The 16,023-nt window shown below is 41.3% G+C and overlaps 1 protein-coding gene across 1 annotated transcript; it reads left to right on the forward strand.

Moving 5' to 3' along the window:
• The first annotated feature begins 1,689 nt into the window (after positions 1-1,689).
• On the forward strand, positions 1,690-12,857 carry ICOS (inducible T cell costimulator). The gene is made up of 6 exons (XM_082056749.1): positions 1,690-1,795; positions 7,568-7,606; positions 8,322-8,660; positions 9,868-9,980; positions 10,588-10,678; positions 11,176-12,857. The coding sequence occupies exons 1-5, from the start codon at positions 1,738-1,740 to the stop codon at positions 10,675-10,677; spliced, it is 639 nt and encodes a 212-aa protein (XP_081912875.1). The 5' UTR covers positions 1,690-1,737; the 3' UTR covers position 10,678; positions 11,176-12,857.
• The last annotated feature ends 3,166 nt before the right edge of the window (positions 12,858-16,023 follow it).

Raw genomic sequence — 16,023 nt, forward strand, 5'->3', positions numbered from 1 at the left:
GAGGGAAATAGATGTGTATTAATCATCTCTGGATTGGTGTAACTGATAAGGGTACAGAGAGAGGAGTTGCTCCAAAATTACTATATTCATTAAATAAAAAACCTTTTGTCTATCAAAATTACTTTCCTGGCAAAATAGTTAAGTTTTTAAGAACAACAACACATTTTTGAACCCTAACAATACTGATTTGTTTTAGAGCTTGTTTTCTCAAAAAATAACAAAAACTTTGCTCAAAGGAGTACCTTCCCCTTCATCTTTATTGGCCTTCCCAGCCCGCGGTAGGCTTGGTAGGCGCCCAGTCTGTGGTGTGTTGTCAGCACAGTCGGTTGTCCCAATGTGGGTCCTAACTTCAGAGGCAAAGCTCAGGACTCAGATGTATCTTTTTAAGCTTTATCATTGCTTGAATCTCCATATAGTACTCCTGAGCTTCAGAATTAAAAGGCTACTGCAGAAACTTTCTCTAGTATAGAGTTGGTTAAGTTTGGCTCCAAAGACCTGAGCTGAAAATTTTGATCAAATCCTGACTTGACACAGGCTTAGGTTTGATTTTAATTTAACAAAAGGCAAAGATTTGCAGGGGTTGGCAAATATTTGAAGAGAGTAAAACTCCCTGCCAATGTCCATGGGAACAAATCTTTAGTAGTAGTAGAAGAAGAAATTAAATCACTTTTTAAGGAAGAGTAAAGCAAGACATGAAGATTTTTTCACACAGTGTAAAGTAGGAGTCAATCTGTAACCCAGAAATTATTTGGTACCACTGCATGACCATTACAAGGACTCAATCCCAGAAGTGTCTGTCAGACACCACTGTTAGTCCTTTGTGTCTTCATTTTGTGCAGTCAGCAATGCTATTAATAACTGCATCTAATATATTAAACGTGATCTAGAAGCTGCTTTTCGAGCTTGTTATCTCCACTAAAATTGGTACTATAGGCATAAATAAATAGCCACTTCTAAATGATTGTAGAACATGTTATCCCAAAGGGTTCTAAGCCATTCCCAGAACACAGAGGGACAGCAGGTCAGAATAGAGTGTGCTGCACAAAAGCAGGGAGAGGGAAGGAGAGAAACGTTTGACCTAAGGCCCTAGGGCCCTGGGTCAGTTCTCCTCCTCTCACAGAACTGCGCAAAGTTGCTCGTGTCCATGCAGAACAAGCCTGACCTCCAGGGTGGAGGTCTTAGGTCATGTGAGGGGATCCTTCTGCAATTTGGACATGTTCTTCCAATGAATTCCAGGACCAGGACTCACAAGAGGCTCCTACCCTACTGACGAGCAGTTTCCGTGTAAAGCAAGACCATCAGTTCCACAAGGCCAGCTGAAACTGGTGGGGACAAACTGAGTCACCTGTTGCTAATATGTGTGTATTATAAGTTAAGTTAAAAAACAAGTTGCTGACCATGGGCCATCTGCAGGATGGTGACTGTAGCCTCTATCGTGATAGATTCAGCAAGAAACGGTCTTTGCAAAAGCAAACATCGAACATAATGTCAGAAAATCTTTCATCTTCCCGTCTGTGACAGTAAACCACGAGACAGGGAAAAAAAATGTAGTAAACTCCGCAGGTGTGGGCGACAGCTAATGCTGACATAGCTACAACGTAGTCAGGGGTTAAATTACAAAATCCTTCTGATTATCACATAATTTCCCCCATTGCCCACAAACCACTTCCTTTTCTACCCATGAATTCTTCCCCATCTTCACAGCACACAGCAGACCGGTGTCAGTGTCAGGCAAGCATGAAGTCGGTTGCTGTAACTTTCTGTGTCCTCTGCTTTCAGTTTGAAGCCCTGTACGGTGAGTAGCATTTTGGATTATTCTCCCTGCAGTAGATGTCTCTATGGAATATAACCCACGCAATGGCGGGAGGCAGCAAATGAGGCATAACAGCAAGGGGCTGGAGGAATAGAGGTAATTAAGGGAAAAAGCTGCAAAAAGACCACTCTCAACTTTAATATCATTAAAGTTGATGGGAAGAGAATTCCTGCCAGCACAGGGCATTTGCTCTGAAACGAAAATGTACAAGTTTTCATTTTTGATATTCTTTAGCTCACCTGTTCAGTGTTACCCTCTAGCTGTAGTGTTCCAGCCAGCTTCTCTTGCTGGGCATAAGGTCTTTGGCAGCATGACGGCGAATGGCTTAATAAAGAGAAGCCAAGTTATTAATATTAAACCTGATCTTGTTTGGGAAGGGAATTTTTAGACTATGAAAATGTATATGGCATGGAAGAGTGGAAGATGGTTTTGGTGCAGGCTGGAAATGCAAACTGACTTAAAAAGAAAACGGAGCATTCCTAATGCCGCGTTTGAGATGGCGCGCGGTGACAGCGCTGATCTCACCCCAGCCATAAACACGGATGTAGCGTTTTACAAGATTCAGCGCTTTATCACATCTACGCAAAGTAAAATACCAGAGCTCACATTTACCTGTAGCCTCTCTGAAACCTACATATTACCAGGCCAGCATGGAAATACAGATAATATCTGATTAAGAAGAATCCTTTTTGCCATACATATACTGTCCAAGCATTTGGTATGATGCACCATATAAGCAAAACCTGAGATTTAGTGTGCACAGTTACTAAGCACCATCTCAACATGTTCTTTGAAGGTCATGCCAACAGCTATTGAATATATTTGCTTCTGAAATTCTGGTGATACAGGATAGGTTTCAAATCCCTCTGTAGAATTTAACTACTCCTGAGGTTTCATCCAGAATTTAAGCTTTCATTTAAATAAAGAACAGTTTCCAGCTCTTTAGGCAATGCAGTTACCCTTCTGAAGGTTAACTAATACAGCGCGAGTATACTGAGGTTTCAGATAGATTGAAAAGATGGGTGAAATCACTGGGAAGGAGGTTTGTGATCAGTATCTCTAAAGGGACATGGGCTGCTCTTTTTCTCCTTGAAAAGTTATTCTTAAATCTACCAAGAAAAAAATCCTATTGATTTTGTTAAATATTTCTCAGCTAGTCAATTTAGCAGATATACTTGCCCAGCATGTTTTTACATGTGGCTGGAGCCATCTAAAAGGCCGTTCCTTGTGGTAAGAAATAGGCTGTAATTTTAATTGTTCTATCTGATACTGGCATTCCTCCCTTCTTTCTCCCTTCCTTCAGATATGCAGGATAAAATTTGAACAGTGCTCTGGGGAGAGGAGATGGCAGGAGAAAGAATTTCTTAGGTTTTTTACCTCACTGTGCTTTCAGCATTAAAAGTACTAATTATTACCATTCTTGCTAAAAACAAAAGGGCTGTAAAAGATCAGCTTGATGTAAGACCCATTAGCATGATCCTCTCATTTAAAGAACAAGCTAGTACTCCAGAGTGTGCTGCTGAAGCCTATGGCAAATTTCAGGGAGTAAAAGCAGAGTAATGTCTGAGTTTGGATTTTTTTTTAGCCTACTTGTGATCTATGGATAGTTTTTTCAATGTAAATAGATCACAGAAGCTGATATCCATATGTATATCTGTATTATGATTTGATAACCCAGCTGCAATAAAGAAATTGCTTGTAAGAGCATGGTGCCTCTGCAGTGCCTGTAGGGAATTTTGGGGTACAGAGCTGTAGAACCCCATAGCACTTGAGGCCCTTGCTATGCAACATGGCACAGGAGCCTCTGCACGCCAGTGTTTGCAAAGTGTTCGCACTGTTCAGCCACAGGTCTCCAGCTGTCAATACCGGAGGAAATCCTGGTCATTTCTTAGAAGGGTATCTGAAATATTATCAACAGTGGCTGCTGTGTTGGTGATATATTTTAGATGAGTTTCTGCATTTCACAACATATGTTATACCATAGAAATAATTCAGTTTATGGACAGCTTCCTAGAGCAATTATGCCCATTGCTTTCTTTTCCCAGAAGCACTACTTTCCTCTCTTAATCCTTGATTCTTAAAAGACAGGAACACATTCGTTTGAGGTGTATGACTAATGACACTGCATTGACAGTGTCATCATTCAGAATGCCTTGAAAGGTCAAAGTATTAACAAAACAAATGGGTTTGTTTTAAAGGCAGGGTCTGCACTCTCCTTGCTCATCTTCAGAGGCAAACACACCCCAGTGAAATTACGCCTATTCTTTTTATCAGCTAATCAGTCTTCTGAGAGCTGGGGCAGATGAAACCAGCAGCAAGAAAACTGAACAAGAGTATTCTATCCCTCTACCCTAAGCCCCAAGTTTTAAAATGAATCAAAAGTGGTTTTTAAACTTCTGTTAGGGCCAAAATGTGTAATGTGTTAGTGATATTTGCAAATAGCATTGCATCTGCCAAGGAGCAACAAGAAAGCTCAAAATTGCAACTCCATTAAAATGAGAATAACCCACCTTCCATTGGCCTTCAGTGTCCAAGCACACTACGTAAATCCCCAAACCTCTGCCAAAGTGCTTTCCCACTGCAGTACGGATGAAATGGAGGTGGAAATGTGCATGACTGTAAACACACATATACATGGAAGGCACACACACACTTTCATAGTTTAACATAGCAAGATGATACTTTCTTACACATGTTCATCTCTTGGATTCATGTCTGAACCACAGTATTTTCTTGCCACTCCGCTTCACATGAGGCAAGCCAGGAATGATCTCACAGCTCCACAGTGTGACATGGCTATGAAACAAATCAAAGATTTGTTTCCTCCTGTCTCAAAACCTTCGTGAGCAATTGAATTAGCTCTTTTATAAAAAATACCAAAAAGGAACCTTAAGGCCAAATCTAAACATTTTTACTACTGAGCCAATGAAAGTCTTCTGTTCATTTCCAACAATACCATGACGCAGTCTTTTATTCACATGTTTTTGGAGGTAGTATCAGGGAAGTTTAGGGAGTGAATCTCTGAATATCACTGGATGTTTAAACCCCAGTTTCCTATCTCCCATCCCACTAAATGTACATTTATTCTGGCTGTAGCTTGGCAAATGAAATCCCAAATGTGTCTGGCCGTTAACCACAGAGTGTTCCAGATCCACAGGATTACCCTTGGAATGAACCAGTACAAATGGGCCCAGGAGAACCGCAGGCAGGCACAGGGAGGGGGGATAAGCCACCTTTAGTATGCAGTGAGCGCATTCACATCAGGAGCTGATGAAGGATAGCCAGTGAGTTGGAAATTCATGTCAGATGTCACCCATTGTGGTCATCCACATAGACAATTCTGTGTTTTAATCTCAAGCAGTGTTAATCTCATTTTAAAATGTGCTGCCTTTATGCTATGCTAAGTATAGTCTCCTGTATGGTTACTTGTTTCAGAGGAGTACTAATTGTATCACATTTACCAAAATGCTCATTTAGAGAAATACATTACTGAGTCTTTCTTGAAAATAGGCAGTTAAGGCTTCTGGGCCGAGAGGATTCAAAATGGTCTTTCAGCTTGCCACAAGGTCACATAAACTGCATGCTTAATGACCTCTCTACCCTTTTCCATTAAAAACAAGGATTAAAACCAAGTTCTCTAACAAACATTTTGAATCATCCAGTATGAAAGGGCAATTTCATTAGCTAACAGAAAAGCCGAACTATTCTCAGAGACAAAGAAAGAAATGAAGCTGTTGGTTTAGTGCTCAGAGTAGCCTGACGCTATATGGCACCACTTGGCTCTGTAGCTGCCCTGCCAGAGTCCACATCTGCCTCTGCTCTCAGGTGACAGTACCTCTCAAAAGGATCAGGTCAGCTTACATATTCGCCATGCTCCCTAGATTCTGCTATATCAGTACATACGTTTTTTTCCCTTCCCTTCCCTTCCCTTCCCTTCCCTTCCCTTCCCTTCCCTTCCCTTCCCTTCCCTTCCCTTCCCTTCCCTTCCCTTCCCTTCCCTTCCCTTCCCTTCCCTTCCCTTCCCTTCCCTTCCCTTCCCTTCCCTTCCCTTCCCTTCCCTTCCCTTCCCTTCCCTTCCCTTCCCTTCCCTTCCCTTCCCTTCCCGTCTGCTCTTGGGCCTAATTTTAAAGGTTTATGCGACCAAACTATGGGCCATCACACTACAGAGCATTTTAAAAGACCTCTATTTCAAAGGCTGTTCTCATAGCAGATCTTTTCTTTCACCACGTGACATGCAGGTCATCAAGAACTGTTTCTTTACTTGACCTTTGCTTTCAGCTTTTCAGCCTATATACCATTGTGAGGGCTTGTACTTTCTGTATCTGCACCTTCAGCGAATCTAGAGCTCCATTTCACTGTGGGTTGGTGAATTGTGCCTTATCTTCACAGCAATGATACAAGGTGCCAAATACCTTGTCTGTTATCACGCACTTAAGTAATAGTCCTGAGAGAAGTACAGATATTAGAACTGTCACGGAATTAGATAAGGGTGTTGACTGTGCACAGCAAACCAGGAAGAATGTGATAACCAGGAAGAGGGTAAATCAATCAAAAAGAGATAACGGCTTCTTTTGCTTTCCAACTGAGCATTGCAAAGAGTCTTCCAGAGCCCATTAGCTTATGTGTCACACTAAAAGTATTTTAAACGAGTATTGTTCACTGCAATGCCCTCCCCAGTGGTGGTAACTGGGGGAGCAAGAATTCAAAGAAGGAAAAGGCACGGACACTCAAAAATCGCCTCTGTCCAGAAAGAGTTGAGAGCATACAAAGGTACCCAGATGAGAATAATCCTCTGGTTTGTGCATATGTAGGCTGAATGTCACAGATAACAGCTGCCCTGGGGAAAAGATCATTTATACTGTGAAATCTGTGCAATACCTGGCACTGTTTGGGATCTAATTTGTGTGGATTTAGACTGCCATGGAACAATAAGAATAGGATGGTGCATCGAATTCTATAAGTATTTGCCCTGTATTTCCTTAATATTATAAAATATTGATGTAGAGTATATTTCAATCTAAGCAGCCACTGAAAAAACTACTCAGGCTACCAGAAAATAGGAAAAACAGATACAGGTACAAATACAGGTACAGCCGGGAAATTCCACTCTCATTACTGCAATAGTGGGTGGTGGTGGAGGCAGCAGCTTAAAAAACAAATCCAGAACAATTATTAAAAATGTGCCTGTCTCCTGTAATGGAGGCTGCCTACGCACAGTGGATTGAGTGAAGTTTGATAGTCATGAAGATAAAAAGTTGCTACTGAAAAAGGAACAAAACCATATGCATTGCTTGAATCTTCTCTTGCTGAATGTATGGGAGCATCTTCCAGATCTTCATCCTAGATGCGCTCTAGGGTGTTTTGGTGCAGTGTTGAACAGTGAACGCAGATCACAGTGAGCGCTTTGGTCTGGAAACAAGGCATAACGCTGGCTCGGGATTCATGAGAACTCAAAAGTATGCTCCTTCATTATATGAAATACATCTATTACTTTGCAGAGGTTTTTAAGGTTTTGTAAATGCTACGTGTGCCATCACTATTAATTCCTGCTCAATGCATTTTCTTTCTATTTTGATTTTTATATTTTGTGCTTTTATCACATCATATGATTTTATAGTGTAGCACAGAGAGGGTCAGATAGGCTAATGATACAAATTTGAAAATATTTCGGCATCTTACCGTTGTGTAGCTCAGCCCCTGTTCCTGCATCTCTCTGCTTGAATTTTAAACAGGTAACAATATTCTATTTTTCAGGAGTTGACAGCTGCTCGCCAAGACCATGCAAAAATATAGGTAAGACACATTTGCATAGTTTTGTTCATGGCTTTAAGTGTCGTCCTAGAGCAGAAAATACTGCCCTTGAAGAAAAAATGTCATTGTATTTTTACAATATTAACACATTTTTGCCTGGGGGAGCTGTCCATGCTGTTGGCTGCTGACTTGGCAAAGTCGAACTTGACAAAGTCAAACTGTGAGGCCGCAGGAGGCCCTTGGTCAGTTTACTTTTTCTTCTCCAAGAAATTTGCAAAATGAGAGCTGCAGAACATCTGAGTTTTTCAAACAGTTTTTGGGAAGGTCAAATGTGATTTTTGGATTGTATGTGGGTACATGCACAAAGTGACATTAGTCTCTACTTCTGCTATTATGTTAGTGATAAAGGTGCTATAGCCATCTAGATAATTTGGTTTAAACTTTATATTGTGCCTCAAGCCGGTGTCTACTCTAGAAAGGAAAGATATGTCTTGTGGTTAAGGGTCTTATGTAGGAATTTTGAGTTCACATCGCATTTTAAGTTTTCAGCTACATCATTAGGATGCAGATTATGAACCATAGAGATAATTATCATCATTTTGTCACACTTTGTTTTATCTATTAATAGGACAATCAATCTGAGGCAAGGATTATATGTACATGGTTCACTTGCTTTGTTTACATGAGTTTCTTAATATTTTAGGGATTCTTTTCAATGCTATGTGAGTGACTGTACCTATTGTTTTCATGTCTTCAGAGCAGCCTCATGTCTCTGACTCCCAGGTGATGGTGGAATTTGAAAATGGAAACTTCAAGTTCACATTCCCCAATCCCAAAAATGTGAGTGAGTTCAGCATGACCCTCTTCAAAGGGCACGAAAAGAAGGAGATCTGTGCACTCCATTTAAGCAAGGAGAACACTATCCACAAGACTAACGTCACCTACTGCCAGACTAAGCATACCAATAGCAGCACCACTTTCATTCTTAAAAATCTGGAAAGAAAGCATATCGACCTTTATACCTACTGCCTGGAGATGTTCTTACCCCCTCCTTACAGAGATTGCCGGCTGAAAGAAACCTATTTGTACATCCAAGGTAAGTTTCCTTCTCTTTTCCCTCTCTTCAGTTTACTGATAAGTGGACATTGCGCATAGCTATGCTGCAGAGAAAAATGCGACTACAGTTTGCACAAATATTTCCAAGACGGCTTAAAACTACTTAGCATGGGGCTGATAACAGTGGAGCTGTATTGTCAGACTGCTCAGCATGGCCCCTGCATAGTTAAAACAAAAAAAATCAGCTGTCAAAACTCTGTGCCAATAGTGGTAAATGGAACTCTGATGCCACACGGATGTGAAGAAGGCGATGCTCACCTCTCTGAAGCAGGCCTTCAGCTTTAGAGCCTTCTTAAAGCAGAAGACAACTGCTGAGGGTTTTTGGGCTTTTACTGAGAAGGGCTTGGACTAACTTCAGAAGTTCTGCTGCACAGGCTTTAATTTTGAATTGCCTTTCACTTGGTGTCTCTTTGGTATTTAAGCTGAAAGAGTTAGTAGTGGTTTTGCTCACACCCCTTCTTGGTTCTCCATATAGTTCAGCTGCAACACAGTACTGCCTGTTGTCCTTTCCTTGCTACTTTTTCCGATCTCTCAGCACCAGGACTAAGCAAAGACAGAAGCTGAAACACTAAGGCTAAAATTATGTGGTTGGGTCAACTTATCTCTCAGCCCTCTCAGAACATAAACCAGCTTCTCAGAATCAAGCTATGACATATTTTTTTGTCTGCAGTGTCTCCCATTGTTGTCCATTTCCATTTGTGCGGATAGCTAGATGCTCAGAGCTATTGTCAAATGTTTCATGCCCTATATTTTCCCCCAGATCTGGGCAAAGGGTAATTTTGCATCCCTCAGCTTGCCTTGCTATCCAAAAATGACTGTCGAAGTCCACCCTTCTTTTGACCAGGCTGTCCTTTAAATCACCCGCGGTACGCACTGAATGTAAACTTAAGCTTTGCTCAGGTCTGAAATACTATCATGCTCTCAAGCCTGGCTTTGTTTCTTTCCAGTCTACAGTTTTCACCCCGTGTACCAAGAGTTTCACTTTTCCTTCTGGGAAACAACAATGTTCTCTTTACTGCTGAATACACTTTTCCAAGGTGGCTTTTCACCTTAAGAAATCATTCTCCAGGGCTCACTTTTCTTTTTTATCAATATGAAGTGAAGAGGGGAAAGAATTTGAAAAGTTATCTCTGGGTGGGGGAGAAACGCAAATGATCAGTACCGACCTCTTTTGCCTCCATGTCCAGATAAAGCAGACTGCATTTCCCTGGGACACATGTCATGGGTCATTATTGGCCTGATCACGTTTGCCATGATTTCCTGTATCTGCTGCGTCGTAGCCTGTTGCTTAAGGAACAAGGTGAGCAAGTCTCTGAGATTCTACACAACCTTCCTTCCGAGCGTCCTGGATGGGGAACTTGATTTAATGAGATTTAGAGGGTGGGACACACACATACTCAGCATGTGATGCGTTTTTTGACAAAGAGACGGAGTTGTTAATTTACCACTGGAATTCAGTCATTTATGACAGCAGCTCAGATTTAATTTTTCTAAGACAGAATTGTTTATTGATTTAAGGGCTGGGAATCAAAGAAAAGAGGAGAAATGCTGCACAGGTCAGCAAAATTACTTTGGTAAGCAATTCACCTGATTGTTTTCTCCAAGAGGGGGAAACAAATCATCAGTGGAGCAATTCCAACTCTGTGCTGGAGCAAAACCACTTAAACAAAGAACTAGTTGGCTCAGGGGAAAACAAAGGCCATGGACATTAGTTATTCTTTTGGACAATGTGTGTTTTTCATTTTCAGTTTGTTTTATTCCAAGTTCTCTACATGGGTGCCTGCCTATTCTGACTTTAATATTCCCACTGCAAACAGTCAGAGTAACTGCCCTACTTAAAGAACATATGCAGGAGGGGCAGAGGTAGCGACCACAAATCAAATTCACGGCATCTTCTCTGTTTGCAGAATCGCCAGTGTGAATCCAAATCCCATGAGTACAACAGTGAATACATGCCCATGGCGGCAGTGAATGAAGCCAAGAAAACAAGAATCTGAGGTTGTATTAAGCCTGGTTGTACCTCTCCTTGTATCTGTGGGAGGGACAGGGCTGCTTGCTGTGTCTCCCATAGATTTCTAGGGTGGGTGAGATTGTTACGATAGCTTGTTCATGGAGTTCATGCTGCCGTGTAGCAGGAAGATGAAATGAAAAGCATCTCCATGAAGTTTTTGAATTGGAATGGTGGGATGGCTCCTAGAAATGCAACTGCTTCATGTCAGTGCAAAGTAATGATCTTATGCTTGAGGACAAGATGTGAAACTATTCCATTCAGATTCTTCAGATGATGTGTGGTACCCAGAATCTCTCTGGGGAAGTGATTTGTTAGATTTACTGACTGTTACTGGCAAATAAACTTTAGAGGATGAGGAACTTCCTAACTACTTAAGCCCTTGCATAGTAGCCAGAAGCAGTTTGGGATACAGAACGGAAGCAGAATTTGGACCGATTCAGATGCAGGTGGGTCGCATGTAACTAATTCTCCATTCCTATTGCAGGTGTACATTTCTTGTGGCATGGAAATTCTGGCAGCAGAGGTTTCCAGCTACTTGAATCTGGACAATGGGAAATGGGCATCTCCTCAGCTTTCCCAGCCTCCCTGAGCTCTCGTGACGGGCCTGCGCTCGGTCCTGAGACACCCACCGCGTCCTGTTGTGAGCTGCCTTTTGCTCTAGCCTTGTGTGTTCAGTGGCACGCTGCCCAATCCACTGACTGACTTGTACTATGTGTTAAAGACATCAGCTTTTAGTTGAAGAAAATGTAGTGAGTTTGCTTGAGAGTAGATTCCTGTAGTGCAGCTACAGAGGGAACTTTTATTTTCCACAGTCTCCTTTATGGTAAACTTTCCACTGGTGACAAACAGAAATGACTACCTCCAATGGCAATCCTTGTGGCACAGCCATGAAGCACTGTTGATGTATTGCACATGCCCTTTTGTTAGGGCTCATTTAGCCCTAGATTCACTGTCAGACTTCCTAGCTCCACACTGGGAGAGTGACACAGGATCGCATTGCGTTTCTTGTATTTGTTCCAACGTCCTATTCATGTGTCTTGCAGCACAAATACAACATGGTCCATAAGGCCAGTGCATTCACAGACTCGGCATTGCGATTTTCTTCCTCTTGCGGTTTGACATGAAACCTTTACCGCTTCCCCAGGGTTCAGGGGTTACTTGACCTGCCTCAAATTACTCTGAGCCTTCAATATAAATGAAAATGATCAATCTTTGTGAAATCCAGCAAAACTCTGACCATAAACGACCAAGTGGAACTCCAGGCTGGGTATATTGCCAGACACCATTTGGCTGCTGGAAGCAGAGTGGTGCGTTGATTCTGAGGCTCTCTGTAATCTATTGAAAAGCCAAATACCCATCAGAGGACACTATTGTGAAAGATACACAGCCTGCTTGGCTGGCAAACACAAGGCTGGTTTCAAATCTGAGAGGGCAAACAGGGACTGTCAGGCACAAAGGGGACATAAGCTGGTGTGTCAAGAACAGGGTTTTCCTCAGCAAACACCTTAATTCATAAGAGTATTGCAGAGAGAAGGTGCAAATTGTTAAAAAATGACATTAAGCAAAGGGGAAATGAGTAAAGCACCGAATGAAGAGGGGACTGCCAGTTTCACAGCGGGTACCCTGCTTAGATAACCAGCTTCTGGGCATGTCAGGGAACATTACATTCTTTCTTGTCGTTCTGTCACATAACTTTTGCCAAATTACTTGACCTCCCAGCAAACAAAACCCTCCTCTGCACATCCACAAATACACTGATTTCACCATTTAAAAAAGTGTTGGTGAAATAATTGCCTTTGAAAATCATTGCTTTTGAAAATAATTGGTGAAGATAGCTGCCCTCTACTGCCTGTGAGAAATGCTTAAGGATCCCATGTAAGAGTGTAGAATCCCATCCCCTGGAACCTTTCACCAGACTGAGAAGGAAATCCAAGGAATAAAGAGTTTCTGAAAGAAGGAAAAATTTGAAGTTTGCCTTGAGATGGTGCTGGATAAAGGACAAATGATGAAAGTCTGTACAAGGTAGTTCAAAATACATACGTTCTACTCTGGAGAGAGAAATGATTTCTACTCATTGTAACAATGCTCTTGGAAGTCTCAAGTTCCATCACTGCTTTCTTTTTGGGAAAAGATTTTTATTCTTAATAAAACATTTTTTTATTATGCCACGTGTCCATAGCAAAGTTCATGCATGCATCCGTGTAGGGACAAAGAAACTAGCTCTGTAAAATCCACAGAGCAATAAGGAGAGAGTACAGGGCAGTTTATACCTGTACTGCATCTTCGTGGGGAATAGGAAAATGACTAAGTAAAAAAAAAAAGGTTTAAAAAGTTAAAACCAAAATTCTGGGTCTGTTTCTATGCAGTGAGGTGATGACTCTGTTTGGATCTGTTAGTTTCCTTTTTTTCTTTTTCTTTTCCTTAGAAACTATTCTTTCTTATTGTGCCATCTCTTCTTCCTTTCTTTTAATCCCTTATGCAATATACAAATAATATTCAGGATTATTTTGCAATATTTTTTCAGTTTCTTTTTGCCATTCTTCAATACCTCCAAATCAAAAGGAGCTGGAAGAAGATAAAGGATGACAGAATGAGGAAAAAAGCAAAAAAGTAACATGAACTGAGTACACTGACTGTGCAACAAGAAAGGATTAAAATACAACGAAAGATAAGTCAATAAGAATAAACAAAAAGCCCAATATTCTAACAGGTCAGCATTTCAAAAAGTAAAGACTCTATTGGGAAACTCCCAGTTTTGGGAAAAGACCATTTTAGGGGCAGGAGTGTGGGGGAAGAATATTTCTGTCAAGTCTTCTGCAAAATCCACCTTGAGAACAAGCAGAAGCATGAGTAACATCCAAATAACACCCAGGAAATCAGAGGTTTGAGGGTAAAATGAACTACAAGACATAACCTATGTTTTCTCTGTTTGCTACATAATTGTTTAGGATTGTAACAGAAATTTTACAATTTCTGACCGTCCATGACAGGGGTTCTACAGTCTGTCCCTCTCTTTGTCTTCTAATTGCTTTATGGGGAATATGACTGGAAAAGTATTTTGGCTCAAGCTCTTCCAGGGGCTGAATCCCCAGCAACAGTGTTCATGTAAAACCAGTTTCTGTCGTACAACAGGTAGCATAAGACTCAGTATCAGCGACATGCTTTCTTCCTACCTGATTTAGCATTGCTGTAAGTCACCCCACATGTATTTAGACTCAGTAATACCCTTTAGATCTTCCCAGTCCTCACCAGGATGGAGTGCACAAAGTCAGTAAACCAAATAGACATGTACGACAAAGAACTGCTCACAATCTCCTTGAAGGTTAAGACTTGAAATGAAAATTGACAACTTGAGCAAACTTAATCTTGCTAAACAGGTGGTATGATCTAATGTGAACAGGTGAAAGATGTTAAGGATGACAACTATCGCTACTGCAAAATTAAAGGAAGGATGAATGACAAGAATACAATAATTTGAACACCTGCATATCTTGAGATGGTTTGAAATCCAAACCGCAATTTGTATTTTACAAGCTTATCTTCCCAGACTGAATTATGAACCGAAATCTGGACGGTCTTGGGGTTTAATGATTAGATTTAAGGTTGCAAGTTCGTACCTGATATATAACACTGGAAATGAAATGACACTATGAAAAATGGTGGGACATTTTCCTTTACTACGGGTATTTTGTTAACTTCGAAGTTCAAGTAGTTTTAAATTCTATCATACTTCTTACAAACTTTTACGAAGTTGATTTAAGGCTAGGGGAAAAGAGGCTCTCAAACTGGAGTAAAGCAAACAAGTTAATGAGGATCCGTACTGAAGATGTACACAGCTATTCATAAAGTGTTATACAATGTGGAGAGTCTCTCATGCATGTGAAGCTGTAAGTTGCCATGTGGAAGAACACAGCAATAATAAAAATAGAAAAAGTACAGGTCAGTTAAAAGTAAATCCTATCAGCTAGTGGGGACTTTTGCCCATACAAAGTTTACTGGGGAGATGGATCCAAGTGTTTGCCTTTGGTTTGACTTTAACTGCAATGAAACACTCGATACACCCAAGTCCCTCGAGTTGTCCAGCCCATCATGGCTATAGCAGTCTACCCACTGCCATAAAAATTTCCCATTTCCTTGAGAGATGAAATGTTGAGGTTTGTATTTATGTTCTACGATTATGAGTTCAGTTCGGGGCGGGGGGTTTGTTGGAGAAGAGGGAGGAACGGGAAGGATTAAACAGCTTTTCTGGCAAAATGAACTGGACAGGTATGAACTGGAGATATGAAGAAGAGGTCAGGGGGTGAACTTCATCTAAATGAGTATGTCTGAACTATTTAATTCCTCCTGGGAGTCATAAGATCTTGTATGGCTTGAGATCAATTTTTGAAAAGAGATAAATCAGCTCTGATTATCAACAAGAAAGATTTAGCTGCTGCACACATCAAGCATAATCAGTTTTAAAAACTGCAAACATTAACAACTTTGAAATACTGAACATCTTCCACATATTAAATCTCGCATCAGTCCTCTCGGTTTTTAGTACACTGTTGGCAGATCCACCACCGGTGATATTTCACCCTCTGTCCCAACACATTGCAGGAACGAGTTTCACTGCAGCTTACAGAGTTTGTTGCCATCTCTCAGAATTAAGGGCAGGATTTAATGCCTGGATTGTGGAAAGACTTGCAAGGAGGTGTTCCCTGTCCCCCGCTGAGAAGGAAGGCTCGTTTGCTGCCCTAGGGTTCTTCTGAAAAATGTCCAAAATGCTGAGAAAAGTGGAAATGATGTTAGCACCAGCTGATGAGAGCAACAGGGAGTATACTGACTTTCAAAGGTGGTGGTTTAACTGAACATAATTTATGGAGTATGAGAACTCTGCATAGGATTTTCAGGCTATTCAGGCCAGATTTTGGAGGAGGAAGCTCAGAACTGGGATTCCCAAACCTTTTGCTGGCTATTTTCCCCCACAAAATGTAAGGTGCTTGTGTTTGTGTACTCAACCAAATTATTTTCTCTTTGCAAGACAAAATAAAATGACAGGACATGCTCATTAAGGCTCTTTTGGGCCTAAGTGAACCAGGGGATGTTGCAGTAAGCACTTGGCTGAGTGGCAGCAGCAAAGAGTCTCTGACGCCATGTCCTTTCCCAACACAGACTTCTAACACATCGTTTCCTCTGCTACATCAAAAAGGGTGGAAAAACAACGCAAAGAGCATGAAAAGCAGCCGGTCTCTGATTCCGTACCCATAGATCTGAGCCTACAGCACAGCTCTGCTGACGCCTGCACCCGCTGGTAACTCCAGGAGAGTCCCCTGAACATACACAGAGCAAC

This window comes from Streptopelia decaocto (assembly GCF_964273445.1).
Source record: "Streptopelia decaocto genome assembly, chromosome: 6".
Taxonomy (NCBI): Eukaryota; Metazoa; Chordata; class Aves; order Columbiformes; family Columbidae; genus Streptopelia; species Streptopelia decaocto.

Bases quoted from the DNA above. Each gene is read 5' to 3' on its own strand.
- ICOS (XM_082056749.1), top strand. From the start codon at position 1,738: ATGAAGTCGGTTGCTGTAACTTTCTGTGTCCTCTGCTTTCAGTTTGAA. The intron at 1,796-7,567 runs GTGAGTAGCATT...TCTATTTTTCAG, and splicing joins TCAGTTTGAAGCCCTGTACG to GAGTTGACAGCTGCTCGCCA. The intron at 7,607-8,321 runs GTAAGACACATT...TCATGTCTTCAG, and splicing joins AAGACCATGCAAAAATATAG to AGCAGCCTCATGTCTCTGAC.